At 52.6% G+C, this 23581-nt stretch overlaps 1 protein-coding gene and 1 long non-coding RNA gene across 2 annotated transcripts; one reads left to right on the top strand and one right to left on the bottom strand.

Moving 5' to 3' along the window:
* Positions 1-2617: 2617 nt before the first annotated feature.
* On the bottom strand, positions 2618-5501 carry LOC118150256 (uncharacterized). Its single transcript, XR_004738302.3, has 3 exons — positions 5357-5501; positions 3190-3253; positions 2618-2685 (listed from the first exon to the last, which is right to left on the bottom strand). It is a non-coding gene; the product is annotated as an uncharacterized LOC118150256 (long non-coding RNA).
* Positions 5502-15209: 9708 nt separating this feature from the next.
* FXYD3 (FXYD domain containing ion transport regulator 3) lies at positions 15210-23184 on the top strand. The gene is made up of 8 exons (XM_035286380.3): positions 15210-15251; positions 18071-18129; positions 20563-20595; positions 20714-20737; positions 22267-22341; positions 22419-22455; positions 22797-22834; positions 22971-23184. The coding sequence occupies exons 2-8, from the start codon at positions 18090-18092 to the stop codon at positions 22988-22990; spliced, it is 267 nt and encodes an 88-aa protein (XP_035142271.1). The 5' UTR covers positions 15210-15251; positions 18071-18089; the 3' UTR covers positions 22991-23184.
* Positions 23185-23581: the final 397 nt, after the last annotated feature.

Raw genomic sequence — 23581 nt, forward strand, 5'->3', positions numbered from 1 at the left:
TTTAGTAGAGATGGGGTTTCACCATGTTGACCAGGATGATCTCGATCTCTTGACCTCGTGATCCACCCGCCTCGGCCTCCCAAAGTGCTGGGATTACAGGTATGAGCCACCGCGCCCTGCTTCTTCTCCTTTCTTTTTGTCTTCCTCTTTTTTCAACTTAGCCTTGACTTTATTTATTAATTATTATTATTATTATTATTATTTTGAGATAGAGTCTTACTCTGTTGGCCAGGCTGGAGTGCAGTGGCACGATCTTGGTTCACTGCAACCTCTGACTCCCTGGCTCAAGCAATTCTCCTGCCTCAGCCTCCCGAGCAGCTAGGATTACAGGGGTGTGCCAACACGCCTGGCTAATTGTATTTTTAGTAGAGATGGGGTTTCACCATGTTGGCCAGACTGATCTTGAACACCTGACGTCAGGTGATCCACCTGCCTCAGCCTCCCAAAGTGCTGGGATTACAGGTGTGAGCCACCGCGTCAGGTCCTGGTTCACAGCCTGTGGCTCTGTTCATACCTGAGGCATTTTCCCTGCAGACTGGCCAGGCCTTTGTGCCCTGTTCTGGGCCAATGGGTCCCATGCCACTGCACTCTAGCTGGGGTGACAGAGCAAGTCTTCGTTTCAAAAAAATTAAAAAGCATAGGTCAGATCTCCTCAGATTCCTGATTAAAAGCATCCCTAGGTCTCCCTTACCTCTGGGATGAAAGTTGACCTCCAGGCCTCCTCCTAAGAGGCCCCCATGGCTGCCTCTCCCTGCTCACGCTGCCTCCTCCTACACTGGCTTTGTTTAGCTCACTCCACACTGAGGATCAGCCACACTGGCCTCTGCTGTCCCTGGACCACGCCAGACGCCTTCACACCGCTGGGCCTTATGGGCCTTTGCACCTGCTATTCCCCCGGCCTGGAAGGCTCTTCCCCAGACACGCACATGGCTGGCTCCTTCCATCATGCGGGCCTTGGCTCCCATGTCACCTCTGCAGAGAGGCCCCCCCGGCCACTGTCTTCAAATCAGCCACTGGGGCTCAGCCACTCTGTGCTAGGTAAAGCTGGGTAGCACAGATCTGACCCAGTTTCTCCATGTGAAATGATCTTTTATTTATTGCTAGTTTCTTGTCCATCCCCCACTCTAGAATAGGTCAGCATAGTTTTATGGTAAAAGGCCAGATAATAAATATTTCAGGCTTCCTGGGCCACACGCTGCCACAGCTACTCAAAGCTCCTGTTGTAACACAAGAACAACCGCAGGCGATACGCGGACCAGCGAGCCGCTTCCATGAAGATGTTATTTATAGACGTCGGAATTTGAATTTTACATGATTTTCACGCCTCACAAAATAGTCCTCTTTTGATTTCTTTTTTTCTAACCATTTAAACATATCAAGACTATTCTTAGATTGTAGGCTGTGCCAAAGCAGGTGGAGGGCCAGATTTGGCCCCAGGGGCGCGGCTTGTGAACGTCTGCACTAGAACACCTGCTTCACGAGGTCAGCGATCTCTGTCTTGGTCATCGTTGTGTCCCCAGGCCCTAGGATGTGGGGCGGAGACCCCATAAGTGCCACGGAAGAAGTCAGGAGCTTCAGCTTATTCCCATATAAATCATGAAGAAGAAAATATACATAGTAGTTATTCATAGGTGATCTTAGTTATTCATAGGTGATGGTAGTTCTTTTACTAATGCCTCTCAGGTCTCGAAGTGTGAGCCTGGGGTGACATTATGAAAGGAATGACCCTAACACAAGACGCTTTTAGCCCTCTGTCCCTCCCGTGTAAGGGCTGCTGGAGGGTGCCTTGGCTATGCGGCAGTGCCAGCGCTGGGAAAGCGCCCGCAGTTTAGCAAGCTATAGGAGCAAATGTCAGAGATGTCTCCTTCCCCAGAGGAGTTAGGAGAAAACTCTGCTCCTCCAAGCTCTTGTGTAGGCCTGACGGCTGTCGGGGAGGCCCGCAGACATCCGGGGGCTTAACTGTCTCTACGTGATGCTGTGCTTCAGCGGTCATGTTCCATGTCCACTCTTATATTCCACTTCCGCACCTGGTTCCTTTGTTCTTAGAAGAGATCATCAGTAAAAGTAATATAAATCTTAATGGCTTTGTTTCTTCTTGACAAGTACGGAAAAGTGCTGATGCATTATGCTCCTTACCTCATCTCAGCTACTAGAAAGTCTTGGGCCCCTACCTAGATGACATGTGATGTACCTGACCCTATCACTGACCACCAATGCCATGCCCTACCTGCCCTGCCCCCGGCTTTGTACTCGATAAGTCAGAGTGTCCAGGCCAGTCGGGGCTGCTGCCGGATTCCGTGCTTTGGTTGGCAGTGGACCCCTGGGCCCAAACTCTGTTTTCTCTTTCTTGGTGTCTTGTGTCTTTTATTTCCACAGTTTCTCGTCTCCACACCTGTAGGGAGGGGCTCACAGGACCCTGTAGGGCTGGACCCTGCACGAGGATGTTCCTAGGGTGTGATTTTTTTTGAGACAGAGTCTTGCTCTGTCACCTAGGCTGGAGAGCAGTGGCACCATCTCGGCTCACTGCAGCCTTCAGCTCCCGGGTTCAAGTGATCCTCCCACCTCAGCCTCCCGCTAGCATGTAGTGGATGCTAAAGTGGAACACATGTGTGCTATAGAGAAGGCTTCGACACGTTCATTCATTCTTTCAACAGGTATCCATGGAGGTTTTCCACGAGCTGGGCCCTGGGGAGATAACAGGAACATCACTTGAACTTGGAGCAGTGAGTTGACGTCTTGCATTGAATGGCTTGTGTTCCTCCAGAGCTGACCTGTCCCCCAAACAGCCACCATGAGCTCTGGGGCTCCTCCTGTCCCAGCTCCTGCACTGAGCCTGACCTGCCGAACAGCTGCCCGACACTGTGCCAGCACAGTTGCCAGTGTGACCCAGGCTTTGTGCTCAGTGGCACAGACTGTGTGCCTCCCATCCAATATGGCTGCACCATGGCGGGGCAGGTGTCACCCGGCCGGGGAGGTCCTCTGAGCTGGGGAGCACTGTGAGCAATTCTGCCACTGCCAAGCTTCCACCCATACCATGTACTGCTCTCCCTCCTCCTGTGGGCCAGGGCAGAGATGTGGGATCCTCAGCGGCATCTTTGGGTGCCACCCGCTCTCCCCTGGCACCTGCCAGGCAGCTGGGCACTCACATATCATCACTATTGATGGGAAAAGTGTTGAGTTCTCCGGTACCTGTGTGTCCGTCTTTGCCGAATCCTGTGGCTCCTCCAGCTCATTGCCGTTCTTCAGGGTACAGCTGGGAAAAGAGCACAGACCCAGCAGCCCCCTCATGCCCGTCTTGGAGGTGTCTGTCCAGGTTAATGGGACCCAGGTCCACCGGCGGAGGGGCAGCCCAGGCATGGCTCAGGGAAGCACCCAGCTCTGAGGACGTGGGTTCTAGGAACCCTAACCCTTCACCCAAACCCACAGCCCCAAGGGAAAAACGTATTCTGCCTCCTTTATTTCCACATTTTACCTCTCTTCTGATTACACGCCCATTTTTGTCTATATCTATCAGAGGCATTCAGTTAAAACAACAGAAACAATCTCAGACCTCCTTAAGAAAAAAGAATTATTGGTTTACACAATAGTTATTGGGCAAGTGTGGCTTGCAGTTCCTGTTTCCTTACCCACCGCCTTTTCTACTCCAGGCTCAGCCGCCACGTGGCGAAGCACAGCAGCTCCCTGCAATGCTTGGATCCGCGCTGGTCGCGGCTCTGCGGCATCTGCCCCGCGGCGGCCACCTGCTCCGAGGGCTAAGCCTATGATAACGCCCACCTGTGCACAGGGGCCAGGTGCATGCACAGGGGCCAGGTGCGTGCACTCGCCTGTAGTCCCAACTACTTGGGAGGCTGAGGCAGAAGAATTGCTTGAACCTGGGAGACGAAGGTTGCAGTGAGCTGATATCATGCCACTGCACTCCAGCCTGGGCGACAGAATAAGATTCTGTCTCAAACAAACAATACAATAAAATACGGGTCGGGCGCAGCGGCTCACACCTGTAATCCCAGCACTTTGGGAGGCTGAGGCGGCGGATCACAAGGTCAGGAGTTGGAGACCAGCCTGGCCAATATAGTGAAACCCCGTCTCTACTAAAAATACAAAAATTAGCCAGGTATGGTGGCAAAAATTAGCCGGGCATAGTGGCGGGCACCTGTAATCCCAGCTACCTTGGAGGCTGAGGCAGGAGAATTGCATGAACCCAGGAGGTGGAGGTTGCAGTGACCTGAGATCGTACCATTGCCCTCCAGCCTGGGCAACAGAGTGAGACTGCATCTCAATAAGTAAATAAATAAATTAAATTAAAAAGTAGCTGGGCATGGTGGTGCACACCACCAGCACTGCCATTATCACCACCAGCATCATTTTAGTACAACCACCACCATCACCACCAGCATTACCATCATCACCATCGTTACCACAGCCACAACCATCACCACCACCACCACCACCACCATCATCACTATCATCATCACTATCATTACCATCATCACCATCATCATCACTATCGTAACCATCATCACCACCACCATTACCACCATTAACATCATCACCACCACCACCACCATCATCACTATCATCACCATCATCACCATCATCATCACTATCATAACCATCATCACCATCATCACCACCACCACGATTACCACCATCACCACCACCATTACCACCATTAACATCATCACCACCGCCACCATTACCACCATTAACATCATCACCACCGCCACCATTACCACCATTAACATCATCACCACCGCCACCATTACCACCATTAACATCATCACCACCGCCACCATTACCACCATTAACATCATCACCACCACCACCATTACCACCATTAACATCACCACCACCACCATCACCACCAGCATTACTATCATCACCATCACCACCATCATCCTTACCACAGCTACAACCATCACCACCACCATCACCACCACCATCATCACTATCATCACTGCCATCATCACTATCATCACTGCCATCATTATCACTGTTACCACAACCACACCTTCATCACCACTGCCATCATCACCATCACCACCAATATCACTATCACCATCACCACTATGATCACCACCACCACCATTAACATCATCATCATCACCACCACCATCACCATTACTGCTATAATCACCATTGCCATTATCACCACCACCACCATCATTGTTACCACAACCACAACCATCACCACCACCGCTATCACCACCACCACCATCACCATCATTACCGTCGCCATCAACACCATCACATCACCACCATCACCATCACCATCACACCACCATCATAATCACACCACCATCATTATGCTACATCCTGCTGATGCCTCCACCGCCCCCCCTTTGCCTTTATGACTTACCCTTGGCCCCTGCCACCCTCTCTCTGCTCCCTTGGTCCTCTTCTGGTTGGAAATGCTCCAGAATAGTAATGTTTTCCCAATTATTTAACCCCCACCTGTTTTCTTCCAGAGCTGGCCTGTCCTCTCCACAGCCATTACGAGCTCTGCGGCTCCTCCTGTCCCAGCTCTTGTACCGGGCCTGCCCAGCCTGACAGCTGCTCGACTCCGTGCCAGGATGGCTGCCAGTGTGACCCAGGCTTTGTGTTCAGTGGCATTGACTGCGTGTCCCCATTGAGTGTGGCTGCTCCATGGGAAGCAACTTCCACGTCGCCTCCTTTGATGGGAAGAGTTGAGTTTCCAGGCACTTGCACTTCTGTTTTTACCAAGTCCTGTGGCCCCTTTTCAAGCTGGAACTTGGGAAGGAGAACAAGTCCAGCAGCCCCAGTGTGTTCATTTCAAAGATGTCTATCAAGGTTCATGGGACCCAGGTTTGTCTGCAGAGAGAGCCCTGACTTGGCTGAGGTAAGCACTCATTGGTATCTAGAGACTCTTGAACTGATTGAAGCTAAAAGAAATACATTGGCTCAAACTGAGTAAAAATCATGTGACATGGCCCAGTGAAAGTGTAGAGATTCTGGGTCCACAGAAGTTCTCTGCCACTTTGATTGTTTTGGTTACACATAACAGAAAGCCTTGGCCAGGCGTGGTGGATCGCGCCTGTAATCCTAGCACTTTGGGAGGCCGAGGCAGGTGGATCATGAGGTCCAGAGATCAAGACCATCCAGGCTAACATGGTGAAACACTGTCTCTACTAAAAATAAAAAAATTAGCCGGGCATGATGGTGGCCACCTGTAATCCCAGCTCCTCAGCTACTTGAGAGGCTGAGGCAGTAGAATTGCTTGAACCCAGGAGGTGGATATTGCAGTGAGCCAAGATTGTGCCACTGCACCCCAACCTGGGCAACAGAGTAAGACTCTGTCTCAAAAATCCAAAAATCCAAAAATCAAGTAACAGAAAGCCTCATAAAAACTAACTCAAACCAGTCACAGATTGTGTTTTGTGATTTTTAGATTAATTACATAACTGAAAATTCCAGAGGGAGATCAGGCATGGTTTCATCAGGGTGCTAACCCAGTTTCTCAGCATTTCTCTTGGTCTGTAGTTCTCTGTAGCAATAGCTTTGTCCTCAGGATGGCTTTTCTTGTGTGGCATAATAACTGCCAAGTTTCCAGTCCTTACATGTGTATTCCCCATTGTCCAAAACCCAAATCTTTTCTTACCCCAAGTACTCAACAAAAATTCCAATGCCTCACTTTGATTAACCCCACTGAGCCAATCACTGCAGCCCAGAGGTTTTCTTAAGCCAATCCAATCCTATCCTCAGGAGTTGTAGGTGGGAGAGACCCTGCCCCCACCCCCCACCTCTCGAAGCCACTTCTTGCAGGGAGAGAGGGCAAAAGGGGAACCCACCCCCATGTCCCGATGTTCCTCCAAGCTAGTATTTCTTCCTAACAATCTTGGAAGAATGTAAATCCCCTGATAAAGCTCCATTCTGAGACCTGAAACTTTTGTCTAGAACCCACAGGGGTGGCTGTGTTTTCCATGCCCAAGGGCCCCTGCCTACAAGAGTTTCATTGTTGGCTATTGGAAAACACACAGCCGCACCCCTCCCACTCCACCCCGTTCCAGGAAGGGAACCAGCTTTTGGAATTAGTCATGCTGTCAGCACCCCACACAATAAGCCCATTGACTCCAAAGGGCAGCCCAGCAGATGGACTGCTGATATTATCCCTGTGGTACAGATGGGGAAACTGAGGCCCAGAAAGGGATACTTGCTTGCTTAACCTCATACAGGGAGAAAGTGGTGGAGCTAAGATTTGAACCCAGGCTGTCAGGCTCTGAGTCCCTTCCCTCTGTCTGTAGGCCTACTGTGTGCTCCCAAAGCTATGACCAAATTAAGGAGAGTGGCATGCCTGATTCATCTGTGATGGTGCCTGGGATATATGGTAACTCTCAAGAATGGCGTTCATTAGACCGGTGTGGTGGCTCACCCCTGTAATCCCAGCACTTTGGGAGGCTGAGGGGGTGGATCACCCAAGGTCAGGAATTTAAGACCAGCCTGGTCAACATAGTGAAAACCTATCTCTACTAAAAATACAGAAAATTAGGGCCGGGCGCGGTGGCTCAAGCCTGTAATCCCAGCACTTTGGGAGGCTGAGGCGGGTGGATCACTAGGTCGAGAGATCGAGACCATCCTGGTCAACATGGTGAAACCCCGTCTCTACTAAAAATACAAAAAATTATTTGGGCATGGTGGTGCGTGCCTGTAATCCCAGCTACTCAGGAGGCTGAGGCAGGAGAATTGCCTGAATCCAGGAGGCGGAGGTTGCAGTGAGCCAAGATTGCGCCATTGCACTCCAGCCTGGGTAACAAGAGCGAAACTCTGTCTCAAAAAAAAAAAAAAACAAAATATTAGCTGGGCATGGTGTGCCTGTAATCACAGCTACTCAGGAGAATCACTTGAACCTGGGAGGCAGAGTTTGCAGTGAGCCGAGACTGTGCCACTATACTCCAGCCTGGGCAACAAGAGTGAAACTCCACCTCAAAAAAAAAAAAAAAAAGAATGGCGTTCATCCACCCATTAAATACTTCGTGAGCACCTACTATGTGCCAGACCCTAGACTCAGTGCTGGGGAAATGGCAGCAGGTGGAATGGTCAAGATCTCTCCCTTGTGGAACTGAGATTCCAGAGGGGAGAGAGACAATAGCCATGACCAGTAAGTGTGAATTACACAGTGTGTCAGGAGGCAGCGTGTGAGGGAAGAAAATACACAACAGGACGGGGAGGGGCGGTGGTGGCTTCCAGACGGAAAACATGGTTTTAAATGGAGAAGCCAAGGAAAACCTCCTTGAGAAGGTAATATTTGAGCAGAACCCCAAGAAAGAGGAGAGAGAGGTCCATGTGCACATCTAGGGGTGAGCCCGGCAGGGGTTGGATGGTGCCTGGTGCAATGGAGGAGCTGCAGGGAGGTTGGTATGGCTGGAGCTAAGGGAGTGAGGGTTGGGGAGAGGAGATGATGTCAGAGAGGTGATGGGGACCAGATGGAAGGGACTTACAGGGCTAGTGAGGACTTGGCTTTTGCCTGGAGCGAGGTGCTCCCAGGACAGTGCTCTGAGCCAGGCTGACCCTGACAGGGCTCAGGTGGCCCCAGGCTCCCTCTGGCTGCAGGTGGGAACAGACTGAGGGGGACGGGGCCAGACCAGGGAGGAGGCTCTAGGACCTCCAGGCTGGAGGAGACAGAGGCTGGGCCAGGTAAGGGCAGTGGGAGGGGAGAAGTGGATGGTTCTGGAAATATTCTCTGGTGTCTTATCTGCTCTTCAAACCCTGCTGTCTGTTCCTGGGGCCCTCAAGGTTACATGGGCCCCTGTTGATTTTTAGTACTCCCGTGATCCCCCGCAATCACACAGGGTGTGTGTGCGCCAGATGTGGGTTAAAATCCTGACTGCCCCTTCGTAAACTGGGTGACTTGCTGCCAAGCAACTAAGCCTGGGTGCCTCAGTTTCCCCAAGTGGAAGAAGAACTCCCCACAGGCAGTTAAGTCCTGAGGCCGCAAGTGCCAGGGTTGTTGGTTGAGAATAGAGAGACAGTCAGCAATTGTAGGTCAATGACTCAGGCCTGAGCAGGGGTGTGGTGCTGGCGCTGGCGCTGGCTGAGTGCAGCACTGCCTTCTTGGATGCCCGGGTGCAGGGGGAAAGGGATGTGGAGATGGGCCCCGGCTGCCAGCAGGCAGTGCCTCCCCACAGCAGAGGGTGCCAGCCAGGCTCTTAGAATTGCAGACTCATGGTCCTACCTCTGCAGCCAGGAGGGAGCCTGCCAGCCCCAGCGCCAGCCTCAGAGCCATGAAGCTCCCGCCGGGCCGGGGCCAGAGCTGGGGGGCCGGGAGGGGTTAAATCATCCACAGCCAGGAAGGAGGAGAGCTGGGGCCTGAGGGGCAGTGGACCACGGAGAACTGATCCAGGAGGAAGGAAAAGGGAAACGTTGTGGGAGGGCCAACAAGAACACAGGCTTGTATGAAAAAGACAAAAATATATAGATAAAATATTTAATATATACTATATAGTAATATACATAAATATATAGTTTCTTAAGTTCACTTAAATTCTGTTGCCTTGACTGTTTGTTTACCTGGTTCAAACATTACTTTTCCCTCCACTCTTTTGGTGTTTTTTATCTTGTGATTTATTATTTTGTGTTAACTTTAATATTATATTTTTAAGGGCCAGGCACAGTGACTCATGCTTGTAATCCCAGCACTTTGGGAGGCCGAGGTGGGCAGATCACTTGAGGTCAGGAGTTCAAGACCAGCCTGACCAACATGGTGAAACCCCATCTCTACTAAAAAATTACAAAAATTAGCCGGACTCTCTTCCTGGATCCTCAGGCGGATGCACCCTCTCTTCCTGGACTTGGGAGGACAGTATGGGGTTCTCTGCTGCACGCCCCGAGACGCCTCCGAGGCTGCACCTGTTCGGTCCGTGCTGTACTCCTGGCCTTGTAGGTAGAAGGCAGGTCTGAGATGGGAGGTGACCAGAGCAAGTCTGGGATGGAGCAACCCCAAGCTCCACTCTCCGTTCCTCCCTCCCTCCCTTCCTCCCTCCAATCCTGCCTGCCTCCCTCCCATGAAGCCTCAAACCAGGCAGAGCTGGGGCCTGGGTCACCCCAGGGTGATAGATCTGCCACCCCAGCAATGGCTTCCAGGTGGAAATGAGAGTCCTTTTAGGCCAGGCCTTTCCAGAGATGCTGGAAACACAGCTTGTTATGTTGAAACGTCTGCTGTTGAAATGTTAGCGATTCTGCATTTTTGCAGCGCTTTGTAAACTAAAGGAAAGGTGTAACGGTTGGATTCCACCCTGGGACCTCAAGTTTGAGACCCTTCTCTTAGGGACGGAGTCAGGCTGGGAGGGGGCTGCAGGGCTCCCACTTGAACCAGATAGTCCCTGTCCCAGATGTCTAGTGACAAATGTGTTTCCTGCCCTCTGCTGCTTCCCTGTAGTTCCTGCCCACACCCAGGATCCCCAGCCATACACCTGAGCTTCACTGCCCTCCCCTGCCGTGATGGGGAAGCTGGCCAACAAATCGATTCCTCCATGCCCCCTGCCCCCATCAGCAGCTCTGTCCTCAGCACCCCACCTCAGCTCCTGCAAGGCCTCCTCGGATGGGGGTGGGGGAGAAAACCTTTCTTTCTCTTTTTTTTTTTTTGTTTTTTTGAGACAGTTTCGCTCTTGTTACCCAGGCTGGAGAGTGCAATGGCGTGATCTTGGCTCACCACAACCTCCGTCTCCTGGGTTCAAGCAATTCTCCTGCCTCAGCCTCCTGAGTAGCTGGGACTACAGGCGCGTGCCACCATGCCCAGCTAATTTTTGTATTTTTTATAATTATTTTAAATTTATTTTTATTTTTATTTTTTTAGAGATGAGATCTTTCTATGTTGCCCAAGCTGGTCTTGAACTCCTGGACTCAAAGGATCCTCCCACCTCGGTCCCTGCAAAGTGCTGGGTCTACGGGTGTGAGCCACTGTGCCCAGCCTGGTAATTAACAGATACTTCATGAGCACCCACTATGTGCCAGGCCCTGTTCTATAATTCAGATAAAAATTCCTGAGAGGAACGGAGGTGCTAGCAGGGGAGGCAGATAGCACCGCAAAAAAAGCAAATGGAGGCCAGGTGCAGTGCCTCACGCCTGTAATCCCAGCACTTTGGGAGGCTGAGGCGGGTTGGATCACAAGGTCAAGAGATCGAGACCATCTTGGCCATCATGGTGAAACCCTGTCTCTACTAAAAATACAAAAAATGAGCCAGGCAAGGTGGCACGTGCCTGTAGTCCCAGCTCCTCAGGAGACTGAGGCAGGAGAATGGATTGAACCTGGGAGGCCCTGACCTCTCTAGCCCCATCTTGCCCAGGAAGCGGGACCTTGCATATGGCTGTGACCACACCTCTCAGGCAGTCAGCCTGGCCGCTCAGACTCTGCCTGCAAAGTCTGCAGGCAGCAGACCACCCAACCAGCACCCTCTCCTGGCTGGGGGTGCCTCCAGCTGCCCTCTCTAGGGCCAGGAGCCTGCAGAAACACTCCCAGCCTTAATTAAATAAAGAGCAATGAAATTATTGAGACAAAATCAATAAAAGTTTGAATCAGTGGTGGTATAGCATGCTATGGCTTTGGTTTTGTGCTTCAATTCGGTGTTCCTGAAAACCCTGTCATGTTCAGAAACTATTTGTAGGTTTGGTTTTTTCGTTTTGCAAGAATTCCCAGGATATGGAGAAATCACAGCCATTTGCAGCCTCGACAGGTTCTTTGGGGCCAAATAATTCCAAAAGCAAAATAAGGACCTTTTTCAAATATGTTTATTATCTATATTATATGCAATATATTAATATATAAACCTATTACCTCTGTGCCTTTAAAACATAACTGACGTCAAATTGGCCAGAAGACTCACTCCAAAGGACACCTCATTCCTGATAGGGGGCAAGTGACTGCACAAACTCCGTTCCCACAGCCCTTTCTTATTCTTTTTTTCTTTTTCTTTTCTTTTTTTTGATATGGAGTCTCACTCTGTCACCCAGGCTGGAGTGCAATGGCACGATCTCAGCTCACTGCCACCTCCGCCTCCCGAGTTCAAGCAATTCTTGTGCCTCAGCCTCCCGAGTAACTGGGATTACAGGTGCTCACCACCATGCCCGGCTAATTTTTATTTTTGGTAGAGATGGGGTTTCAGCATGTTGCCTAGGCTGGTCTCAAACTCCTGACCTCATAGTCTGCCCGCCTCAGCCTCCCAAAGTGCTGGGATTACAGGCGTGAGCCACCTCGCCTGGTCCCATAGCCCTTTCTAAGGGTCTCTGTGTGCTCATTACACTGAGGTCTCTGAATCCTCCAGTCCCAGCCCAGCCCCAGCCCCAGCCCCAGCCCCAGCCTCAGCCCCGCCCCAACCCCACCCCAGCCCAGCCCAGCCCCAGCCCCACCCCAGCCCACCCCAGCCCAGCCCAGCACACACTTGGATGCAGCATGTTCACGTCCAGCCCAGGAAGAATTTATGGTTGACCTGGGTTGGGTAAAATTCCGTAAACATCTGTACATCAGAATGTAAGATCATGGTGTTTAAAACTACAGAACATTCAGAGATTGTCAGAAGGCTATAATTGCTGGTTCCTGGGTTGAAACTAGCCCTTAGATGTGTTTTGTTTGACCTGGAAAATTTTTAAAAAATCTGAACCCAATTTTTAAAATTAAACCTCTTTAAGGTAGTACATTTTCAGGATGCAAAATTCAAAAGCTATAAGAGGGCTTGTGATGCTGAGTGAGTCTCACTTCCACCCCATCCTCCAGCCTCCTAGTTCCCCTCCCCAGAAGCAGCCCTGGATGCCAATCCCCAAAAATATTTTATTCATTAGAAGTATATGCATATGCATTACGTTACCGCTCACAAACGACAGCACACTCCAGGGTTTCCCTACACCTTGTTTTTATTTTTATTTTTTCCCTTAGCAGTCTGTCTGGAAAGTACTTCTGTATCCATCCACAGGCAGTCGGGTTCCTCCAGGATTTTTAGACAACCGTTCTCCAGTTCACCCTGTTCAGGTGAAAGGCAGAGCACCCCCGACCCCCCCAGCTATCCTGCACACACCACGACTTGCTCTCGGCTGCCTGCAGTTCCCAGGCTTCCCAGCAGAGGGAAAACCATTCCACTCCCAAGACCCCCAAGGGGTTGTCCCAGACACAATCAAGCTTGAAGGGTCTGGGGAAGATGCTATCTGCCCAGACACAAAGACCCCCTTAGCTACACTGACTTGGCCCCCAGGCCTCTCCTTCCTGTTTCTATCTCTTCCTGGGGCTCTTGCTTGGAGCCCTATCCCAAGGGCCCCTCTTCCTTGTGGGGACTGACCCCTCCTTCACAGGGGTAGGAGGGAGCCTTGTCCTTGTCTAGGGAAGGCCTGGGATTGACAGCTTGCCCCAGGGAACCACAGAGAGAAAGGGTGTAGCTCTGGGCAAGTATTGCCCGCCCCATCCCTCCACGATGAGAACTGGGGTGGGGGGGGTCCTTCTTTGTGTCCCCAGCAGGGCAGTTCCTGGCAGAGCCTTGACCCGAACCCCCTTTTCCTGTCCTGTGCTTCATGCTCCCAGCAGCTGCCTCTCCCTGGCCTGGCCCTGTGGCCCTCCTCCCTGCCCCCACGATGGTGTTGGGGTCGCCTGGAGTCCAGCTGGTGGCCAGGGCAAAGCTTCCCCTTTCCTGGCCCTACCCCTCCCCGTGACCCCAATCCTCCGCCAACCGCTCAAAGAATCCTTGTTCTCCATCCAGCCCCCAGACAAAAGTCCCTCTGTCTAAGAAGGCGGAATTGAGGGGAGGGGGCACCCCCAACTGGGACCATGGGGGGGCCTGCACAGACCCCATCCGGAAGGAATGCCTGGAGGAGGAGGAGCAGGAGAGGGAGGAGGGAAGGGGGAGGGGGACTAGCACAGTGAAGGGGGCCTTATCTGGATTGGGAGGCCGCCGCCCCCAACAGCGCCCACTCTGCAGACCCAGCCATCTGGATCTCACTCAGCACCCATGGAATGAGCCTGGCTGGGAAACTTCAGCCTGATGCCTGGGAGCCAGTTCTCATTCTCCCCAGGGCAGGGAGCGGGTGATGACCAGGCCTAAGGTCCCACAGTCCCCACCCCAACCCCTCCCTGCCATTCCAGCCACTTCCCTGTATCCACCCCGCCCCATCTCCTGACTTTGGTCATCCCAGCATCTTCTGCTGACCCTGAAACTGTACCAGCAAGCAAGATGTGGCCTGGAGGCCGGGCGCGGTGGCTCACGCCTGTAATCCCAGCACTTTGGCAGGCCAAGGCAGGTGGATCCCGAGGTCAAGAGATCGAGACCATCCTGGTCAACAAGGTGAAACCCCGTCTCTACTAAAAATATGAAAATTAGCTGGGCATGGTGGCGCATGCCTGTAATCCCAGCTACTCAGGAGGCTGAGGCAGAATTGCCTGAACCCAGGAGGCAGAGGTTACGGTGAGATCGCACCATTGCACTCCAGCCTGAGTAACAAGAGTGAAACTCCATCTCGAAGAAAAAAAAAAAAAGATGTGGCCTGGAAGGAAACGTTAAGTTCCCCACAGTTGCCAGCAATCCTTCCATCGGGCAAACACACCATCTAAGGAAAAGAAGTGAGGTCGGGACAGCAAGCCTCACCTCCCTCCTCCCTCCATGGCCCCGGAGGCTCTGTCCTTTAAAGACCCTGGAACCCCCAGGGCGAGGGCCTGTAATCCCAGCACTTTGGGAGGCTGAGATGGGCAGATCACCTGAGGTCGGGAGTTCGAGACCAGCCAGAAAAACATGGAGAAACCTTGTCTCTACTAAAAATATGAAATTAGCCAGGTGTGGTGGCACATGCCTGTAATCCCAGCTACTCGGGAGGCTGAGGTAGGAGAATCACTTGAACCCAGAAGGTGGAGGTTGTGGTGAGGTGAGATCGTGCCATTGCACTCCAGCCTGGGCAAGAGCAAAACTCTCCAAAAAAAAAGACCTCCCAGAACCTTCACCCTTTAAGGTCCTCTCCTGGGATCAGGAGACTGGAGAAAGCTCCTTCCTTAATTTCAGGGGCCGAGTTCCATCCCATCTAATTCTCCCTCTCACCTGAGGCTGCTGTGGCCCTGGGAATTCCAGGGAGCCATCTGATGCCTGAGGCTGGGGAGGGGGTGAAGCTGTCTCTTTAAGAGCAGGAATGGAGCCCCTGGGCCTTAGGGCATCTAACTTGTTTTCTACCTGCCCAGGTTTGCTTAGGGCGTGGCAGCTTCGGATAAAGGCAGGACTCCGCCTGGCAGCCCCGACTTCTCCTGGAACCTCTGATCAGCGTGGTGAACCCCACAGGTGAGCAGCTGGGGCCCTTTCCTCCAAGCCCTCCTTGGCTCTGCTCCTAAATTAGGGAGAACCTACCCACCCACTTCCCCACCACATAGAAGCTCAGCTGTTAAAGAGCATAAAATCTTTTGAGGTGCATTTCTAGAGCCAGGAGATAGGAGAAAGGCCCTTCCCCTAATGTCCCTTTCCCCCCATGCTCCTCAGCGACTGGTTGAGCCAGCTGGGGTGAGGGCAGGACCCGTAAGTGTGGTTGGGTTGTCTGGGAAGACTGAGGCCTGCATGGATTAGGGGTATCTGGGTTGGGGATATCCAGGTGAAGAAGAGGGGGTGCCTGGGTAAGCAGGGGTATCCAAGTGGACCAGTGGTGTGTAAATGGACTTGGGACATCTGGGTGGATGAGTGCTGGGTGGACCCGGGGAGTCCAGGTATTGCGGGGAATCTGGATTCTGGAGACCTCTAGGAAAAGAGGATGGAGCTGCTGGGGGAAGCTGTAAATGGGGAGTTGCTTGGGAAGTTTGAGGTACACAGAAGGGGCGGGACCCTTCTGCTTGCCCTTGAGGATGAGCCCCTTCTCTCACGTCATGGAGGAATTGGGGTTAGCAGAGGGCAGGTTGTGGAGATGGTCCTCAGGCGGGCATTGGGACCTCGTGGCCAGGAAGAATCACAGCAGGTAGACAGAGCGCTAGCTGCAGGGCTGCCTTCCTCTTCTAACCTGCCCGCCGCCCACATCGGTTCAGGAGCAGCTGGGGCCTCTTCAAACAACAGCCTGAACAGGGAATATGAGGGCAGACCCAGCTCCCGGCTCCCCGAAGCCTCTGGAAACGTGGGGCTGGACATTGTTATGCAGAGGCTGGGTGAGGCAGATACCATCTGTCAGTCTCTGCTGGATGATAACATGGGAAGGGGGAAGAGTTGGGCTTCACAGGCCAGAGGTGGCTTGGAGGAGCCCCTGGAAAGAGGCTTAAGAGGTGAGACTCAACAGCCACGGTGACAGAGCATAGGGCTTTAAGATGAATTTGCAGGGTCACAGGATTGCAACTGCCAAGTGGGCTAATCATAGTGCCCCCTGCACGAAGCTGCAGAGATTATATGAATTAAAAAGTGGGAAGCTGAGAAAACGCCCTGTGGGTAGACACTCAGTCTGTATCTGCGTGGATTACCAGGATTCGTATGGTCGTGGGTGACAGCTTCGGACCACAGGCAGGCCACCTACCACCTGTGCCCATATCCACCATGTGGTCTTGCCCACCCACCCTTGCCAGCTCCCCCGCCAACTCTTCTGGGCGTTCTAAACACTTCGTGGGCCTCAGTAAAGCTCCCGAAGTCTCAGGCTTTCTTCCCCTCCAAACCCCCAACCCCCCCCAAAAAAGGAAAAGAAATGGTTGCTCAAAGTAAAACTGTGAGTCCAGCATCTGGAATTAACCGGGAAGCTGAGAGGATTCCCAGGCTCCGGGGTGGGCGGGCAGAGGGAGGAGTCTGTGCCAACCAGCAGGGACCACCCACACCACTGGATGCTGGCACTGCCGTCTCTCAGCATTTCTGCCATCTGTGAAATGCAGACTAGGGGATGACCTCGGGGTTGCTGGGAGGTTAGGTGAGTGAGAAACAGCAAGGTCAGTGTGCACCCCAGGGCGAGGGGAGGAAGTGCCAGCTCTTGCTATCAAAATTATAACTAGGCCAGGTGCGGTGGCTCAAATCTGTATTCTCAGCACTTAGGGAGGCCGACGTGAGCAGATCACCTGAGGTCAGGAGTTTGAGGCCAGCCTGGTCAACATGGTGAAACCCTATTTCTATTAAAGATACAAAAATTAGTGGGGCATGGTGGCACTCACCTGTAGTCTCTGCTATTTGGGAGGCTGAGGCAGAAGTTTCAGTGAGCTGAGATCATGCCACTGCACTCCAGCCTAGGTGACAGCGCAAAACTCTGCCTCCAAAAAAAAAAAAAATTATGGTAACTATGTGCTCAGCAGTTGGGCAGGGGCAGGGCAGGGGAGGGCATGCATGGCATCCAGGGGCTTGCTGCAGCAGCCTTGCAGGCCTGTCTGGGAAAGAGAAAGTGTTTGCTGCCTCGAGGGCCTGGGGCCAGGTCAGGGGCTGGGCTGGGGACCCAGGCTAGGCAGAGCTAGGGCTGGGACTGGGAAGGGCGAGGGTGGGGATGAGGTGACGGGAGGTTCAGGGGAACATGCAGCCAAGCCGAGATTGTTCCCCTCTACCCGCAGTCCCAGTCTCAAGTCATCTCCTTCCCACACCCTGCCCTGGGCAGCTTGAAGAACCTGCTCAGTCCACAGCCTGAAGTCTGCCGTGTCCTGGCAGGGCCAGGCAGGCTCCGAGCTGTCTGTGGAGACACTCCCGGGAATCGGGCCTCCTGCCACCTGGCTCCCAGCACCCCACTTCCCCAAACACACAAGGCCCTTACAGCCCTAAGTTAGGAGCAGCTGCTGGGGAGCCAGGCCTGCTTTAAATCCTGCTTCCTGGCGAGGGCACCTAGTTTCACCTCTCAGAGCCTCAGTTTCCCCATCTGTTCAATAAGGGTAACAGCAGGCAGTGGCACCCTCGTTTGGTGGTGGGCGATTCACGGAAAGCCTGAAGTCGGTGTCCAGGGAGTTATTACGGCTGCTCCCGAGTCAGGCCTGGGTTCCACCCAGGCCCCGCTCCCACGGCACGGCTGCTGCTTACCTCTCAGCCCAGCGAGTCCCAGTGCCAGCCTGTTTGCCCGGGGTGAGCTGCACACCCTGCCTGAGCAGCAGGGGAGGAGGTTTGGGGAGCCACAGCACAGGGCCAGCATCCCAGTGGCTCTGCTAAGGCCAGACCTCCTGCCACCCCTCTAGGCCAGCACAGCACTCTGACATGCAGAAGGCGACCCTGGGCCTGCTCGTGTTCCTGGCAGGTGAGTACCCATCCCTCCACTGCTTTTTCACCTGGATCCCCCAGCTCGGAGGGCAGCCAAGCCTCTGTCTCTCTCCTGTGCTTTTCTACCTTCCCAGGGAGGTGGTAAATGTTAGAACAGCATCGCCTTGAGGGTAAGAAAAGTCATACTGGCCGTATGCAGTGGCCGTATGCAAGTCAGGAGGCCTGTAATCCCAGCTCTCTTGGAGGCCGAGGCAGGTAGATCACCTGGGTCGGAGTTCAAGACCAGCCTGATCAACATGATGAAACCCCATCTCTACTAAAAATACAAAATTAGCTGGGTGCAGTGGCTCTCTCCTGTAATCTCAGCTCTTTGGGAGGCCAAGGCGGGTGGATCACGTGAGGTCGGGAGTTCAAGACCAGCCTGACCAACATAGGGAAACAAAATTAGCCGGGTGTGGTGGTGCATGCCTGTAATTCCAGTTACTTGGGAGGCTGAGGCGGGAGAAATTGCTTGAACTTGGGAGGTGGATGTTATAGTGAGCTGAGTGTGCACCATTGCACTCCAGCCTGAGCGAAACTCTGTCTCAAAAAAAATAAAGAAAAGAAAAGTCAAACCAGTGATTGCCAGGGAGACACAGAAGAGCTGGTTGCACAGCTGCAAAGTCACCGTCTTCCCCATTCTCTCACTCTCTTCTGTTTTTTTTCCTGAGTCTGTTGCTCAGGCTGGAGTGCAATGGCACCATCACAGTTAACCACAGCCTTGAAATCCTGGGGTCAAGCAATCCTACTCTCTTAGCCTCCTACACAGCGAGGACTCCAGACACACAACGCCATGCCCAGCTTGTTTTTAAATTTTTTGCAGAGATGGGGTCTCACTATGTTGCCCAAGCTGGTCTCAAACCCCTGGATGAGTTTGATCCTCCCACTTAAGCCTTCCAAAGTGCTGGGATTACAGGTGTGTAATCCACCAGCCTTGATTGACTATTAAACAGAAATAAGGGAAGCTAGAAGAAATAAAACGACACCTTCAAAGCACTGAAAGAAGATAACTGCCCGGCCAGTTCTCTTGTACATTTTCTTTTGTTTTTGTTTTTGTTTTTTTTGAGACGGAGTTTCGCTCTTGTTGCCCAGACTGGAGTGCAATGGCGCGATCTCGGCTCACTGCAACCTCCGCCTCCTGGGTTCAGGCAATTCTCCTGCCTCAGCCTCCTGAGTAGCTGGGACTACAGGCACGCGCTATCATGCCCAGCTTATTTTTTTGTATTTTTGTAGAGATGGGGTTTCACCATGTTGACCAGGATGATCTCGATCTCTTGACCTCGTGATCCACCCGCCTCGGCCTCCCAAAGTGCTGGGATTACAGGCTTGAGCCACCGCGCCCGGCCTTGTACATTATCTTTTTTTTTGCTGGCTAACTACTGCATAACCTCCCTTACTCTTTTGTTCATAAAGATACTTTGATCTGTAAACGTTTTCTAAAAACTTGAAGGAGCAGGCTCGGCTGGGTGCAACTGCACCTTTAACACCTTCCAACATACATTTTTTTCCTTATTTTTTTGAGACAGAGTTTTGCACCCAGCCTGGAGTGCAGTGGCATGATCTTGGCTCACTGCAATCTCTACCTCCCAAGTTCAAGTGATTCTTCTGCCTCAGCCTCCAAGTAGCTAGGACTACAGGCGTGTGCCGCCGTGCCTGGCTACTTTTTGTATTTTTAGACGAGACATGGTTTCATCATATTGGCCAGGCTGGTCTCGAACTCCTGACTTCAAGTAATCCTCCCACCTTGGCCTCCAAAAGCATTGGGACTACAGGCCAGAGCCACTGCACCCAGTCCTTTTTTTTTTACTTTTTCAATGCAGCCTTGACCTCCCAGGCTCAACGGATCCTCCCACCTCAGCCTCCCAAAGCTCTGAGATTACAGGCACACTTTTTATCCATTACGTAGGGCACGACTAGTATTCTCTGCAGGGTAGTGATATAAAATCACATTTTTAATAAAGTCTATTTAAGTGTATAATAGTCACTTTCAATGATGTGCAAACACCAGACCAGGTCGGTGTGGACACGGCAGAATCGGGAGGATGGGCTTTGAGCATGATAGGATTTGGGGAAACAGGAACCTGGGAACGGAAACCATCTGTCATCTTGACCAGAAAAGTCCGCCGCTGCTGCAGCAGGCATGGATTAACCACGTGTCTGGAAACATGAGACCAAACGGTGGCCAAAAACCTCCCAGATTAGACCCAGTTTCAGGTGGCAGAATGCTGGCGTGACTCGGAGGTGTGGAGCTGAGTGGGCGAGTCCACATTTCCACTATGGGATAAGATGGGATGAGGCAGCTGCTCAGTGACCAGACCCCTGTCCCTCAGGGGACCCTTTCCCGAGGCCCCTGAGGCTCCACAGGCCCTGCCCAAGGGCTTGGCTGAGGCCAGCATCACCATCTCCCCTCCCTCCCCTCTTCTCCCACCAGGCTTGCCTGTCCTGGATGCCAATGACCCGGAAGGTGAGTCAGACTGGACACTTTCACCCGTCCCATCCCCAAATTCTTCCTGGGGGGCCCCTGATTGATAACAGCTCCTGGCTGTTATCCTGGATTCATGATCTTATTTCTTTCTTTGCAGATAAAAACAGTCCTTTCTACTATGGTGAGAGCTGGTGCCCCCATTCCCCTCCCCTCAACCCCACATATTGCTTTGGTGCTAAGGTTCCCACACAGGGTTGGGTGAGGGTCTGATGTGAGCATCACAGGACAAAGATAGGAAGGGACTAGGATGGGGGCAATGAATGGTCCACACGGTGGATTAAAGGAACTAGAGGCGGCAACCTGGCCTTTGGGAAGGTTCTGTTCCAGCAAGATGGTTAGACACACTCAGGAGGTGAGGACAGTTTGCAAGGACCCATTGTTTGGTTCAGATCAACTGCTGGGAGAAGCGTTGACTTGAGAAAACTTCCTGGAGTTCAGGAAGCAGCTTCACCGGAGGCAGCGAGCTATTCGGTCAAAACCCCCATCTGGCCTCCAGGTTCCAATGACCTGCTCCCCACTCCCCGCTCTGCCCTCACCTCCTCCACGCTCCTCACTCCTGCTCCAAGCCTCCCAGACACAGCAGACACACTGCCAGCCTCGGATCTCTGCACTTGCTGGTTCCTCTGTCTGGAACACTTCCTTCCATAGACCCGAATGGCTCCCTCCCTCACCTCTGCTCAGATGCAGCCCTTTGAGAGGGCCTTCCCTTATTACTCCCTCCAAAAGAGCTGCCCTCTGACTTAATTTTTTAGAGATAGGGTCTCACTCTGTCGCCCAAGCTGGAGTGCAGTGGCGTGACCATAGTTCACTGCAGCCTCAAATTCCTGGGCTCAAGCAATCCTCCTGCCTCAGCCTCCTGAATAGCTGGGACTGCAGGCCTGCACCACCATGCCTGGCTAATTTTTGTATATTTTGTAGAGATGGGGTCTCGCTATGTTGCTCAGGCTGGTTTAGAACTCCTGAAGTCCCAAAGCACTGGGATTATATTAGGTTGGTGCAAAAATAATTGTGTTTTTTGTGACTGCTTTTAATGGCAAAAATGCAATTACTTTTTTTTTCCTGAGGCAGAGTTTTGCTCTGTCACCCAGGCTGGAGTGCAATGGCGAGATCTTGGCTCACTGCAACCTCTGCCTCCTAGGTACCACATTCAAAGGATTCTCCAGCCTCAGCTTCCTGAGTAGCTGGGATTACAGGCACAGATCACCACACCTGGCTAATTTTTGTAGTTTTAGTAGGAATGGGGTTTTACCATGTTGGCCAGGCTGGTCTCAAACTCCTGACCTCAGGTGATCTGCCCGCCTGGGGCTCCCAAAGTGCTGAGATTACAGGCGTGAGTCACCTCGCCCAGCCAAAAACGCAATTACTTTTGCACTATCCTAACAGGTGTCAGCCCCAACGCCCAGCCTGCCCTGTGACTTGCCAGCTCCCACCCTGCTTATTATACTCATCTCCGCCTGACCCCGCATGACAGATCTTGTTTGCTGGTGTGTGCACTAGAATGTGAGCACCTGGGATTCTGTCTGTTCTCTTACTGTGGTGTCCCTGGCACCCTGCGCATCCTAGGTGCTCCATATGTATTTATCAAGAGGATGGGAAGATGGATGGGGAGGACACAGCCTGGCACTGAGGTCCTCTCCTTTTTCCTCCTAGACTGGCACAGGCTTCGGGTCGGCGGGCTCATCTGTGCCGGGGTTCTGTGCGCCTTGGGCATCATCATCCTCATGAGTGAGTGGAGGAGCTGGGGGAGCAGGTGGAGTGGGGCTGGGGCTCCCCTCCCCTGACCACTCACCTCTCCCTAACAGGTGGGAAATGCAAATGCAAGCTCCGTCAGAAGCCCGGGTAAGATGTGTGCTGTTCTGGCATGCCTGCCTGCCTCAGGCTGGCTAGATGCTTTTCAGCATGAAAGGGCTAGCTCTCCCAGCAGGAGAGGCCTCCAGACTCTGCCCCACAGAGTTCCTGCCGCTAAAATTTCCCAGGTTCATTGTTTCTAGCTGGTAATCCCCAGAGGGCCCCAAATCCTGAAATGCATTAGCCCCTGGGATTGCACAACCCGCCCCCCGCCCCCCCCCTACCAGTGGAAAAGCAGCCAGGAAAACAAGTCTGGACAGGCTGAGAACCCTCTACCTGGAGGGACAGGACAAATGGGGTGGATTCAGATCTCACCACTTTTGTCTCCTTAGTCACCATCCAGGGGAGGCTCCACCTCTCATCACCCCAGGTAAGATGGGGCAGCATGGGGATGAGGGGAACACGGAAGTGGGGTGTGTGTGTGTGTGTGTGTGTGTACACGCGCATGCACACTGGAAAGAAAGAATTCAGTCCACCCTCACAAACTGACCCCATCCCTTTCCCAGGCTCAGCCCATAACTGCTGAGGACAGACCAACCAAAACTGGGTGGAGGACCCTTCTCTGTCCCCGGGTCCTGTCTCTGCACAGCAACTTGAACTCCAGAATGGAATTGTTCCTCCTTGGCTGGGACTTCCTTGCACAGATGGGCCTTATCATCTCACCTCTCGTGGGAGGGTCTCGTTCAATTTTTAATCTAAAATGATTGTGCCTCTGCCCAAGCAGCCTGGAGACTTCCTATGTGTGCCTTGGGGTGGGGCTTGGGGCGCCATGAGAAGGTTGGTGTGCCCTGGAGGCTGGCACAGAGGCTGGCAGCTGAGCCTGCTTGTTGAAAAGCCCACAGGCCTACTCCCTTGTGGCTGATTGCACGGCCCAGCCCTGCACTCTGCCTCCTAGACCGTGGGAACCTCATGTGCAATTTGGGATTTACTAGTGGCCAAAAGGAATGAAAGAGAGCTCTAAGCAGATGGAACACTGGAACGTTCCAGGGGACCATGGACCATCCCAGGAAAACTGGGATGTAGGATCATCCCACCATGATGGCAGTGTTCAGACAGTTTATAAAAGTAAGACCCTGTGACCCTCTCACTCACCCCGAGACCTCACTTTATTACAAGA

Source organism: Callithrix jacchus, chromosome 22, assembly GCF_049354715.1.
Source record: "Callithrix jacchus isolate 240 chromosome 22, calJac240_pri, whole genome shotgun sequence".
Taxonomy (NCBI): domain Eukaryota; kingdom Metazoa; phylum Chordata; class Mammalia; order Primates; family Cebidae; genus Callithrix; species Callithrix jacchus.

Excerpts from the sequence above, each read along its gene's own strand:
- FXYD3 (XM_035286380.3), top strand. The coding sequence starts at position 18,090 with ATGCAGAAGGCGACCCTGGGCCTGCTCGTGTTCCTGGCAG. Across the intron at positions 20,596-20,713 it reads GGATGCCAATGACCCGGAAG|ATAAAAACAGTCCTTTCTAC; the intron begins GTGAGTCAGACT and ends CTTTCTTTGCAG. Across the intron at positions 22,835-22,970 it reads TCCACCTCTCATCACCCCAG|GCTCAGCCCATAACTGCTGA; the intron begins GTAAGATGGGGC and ends TCCCTTTCCCAG.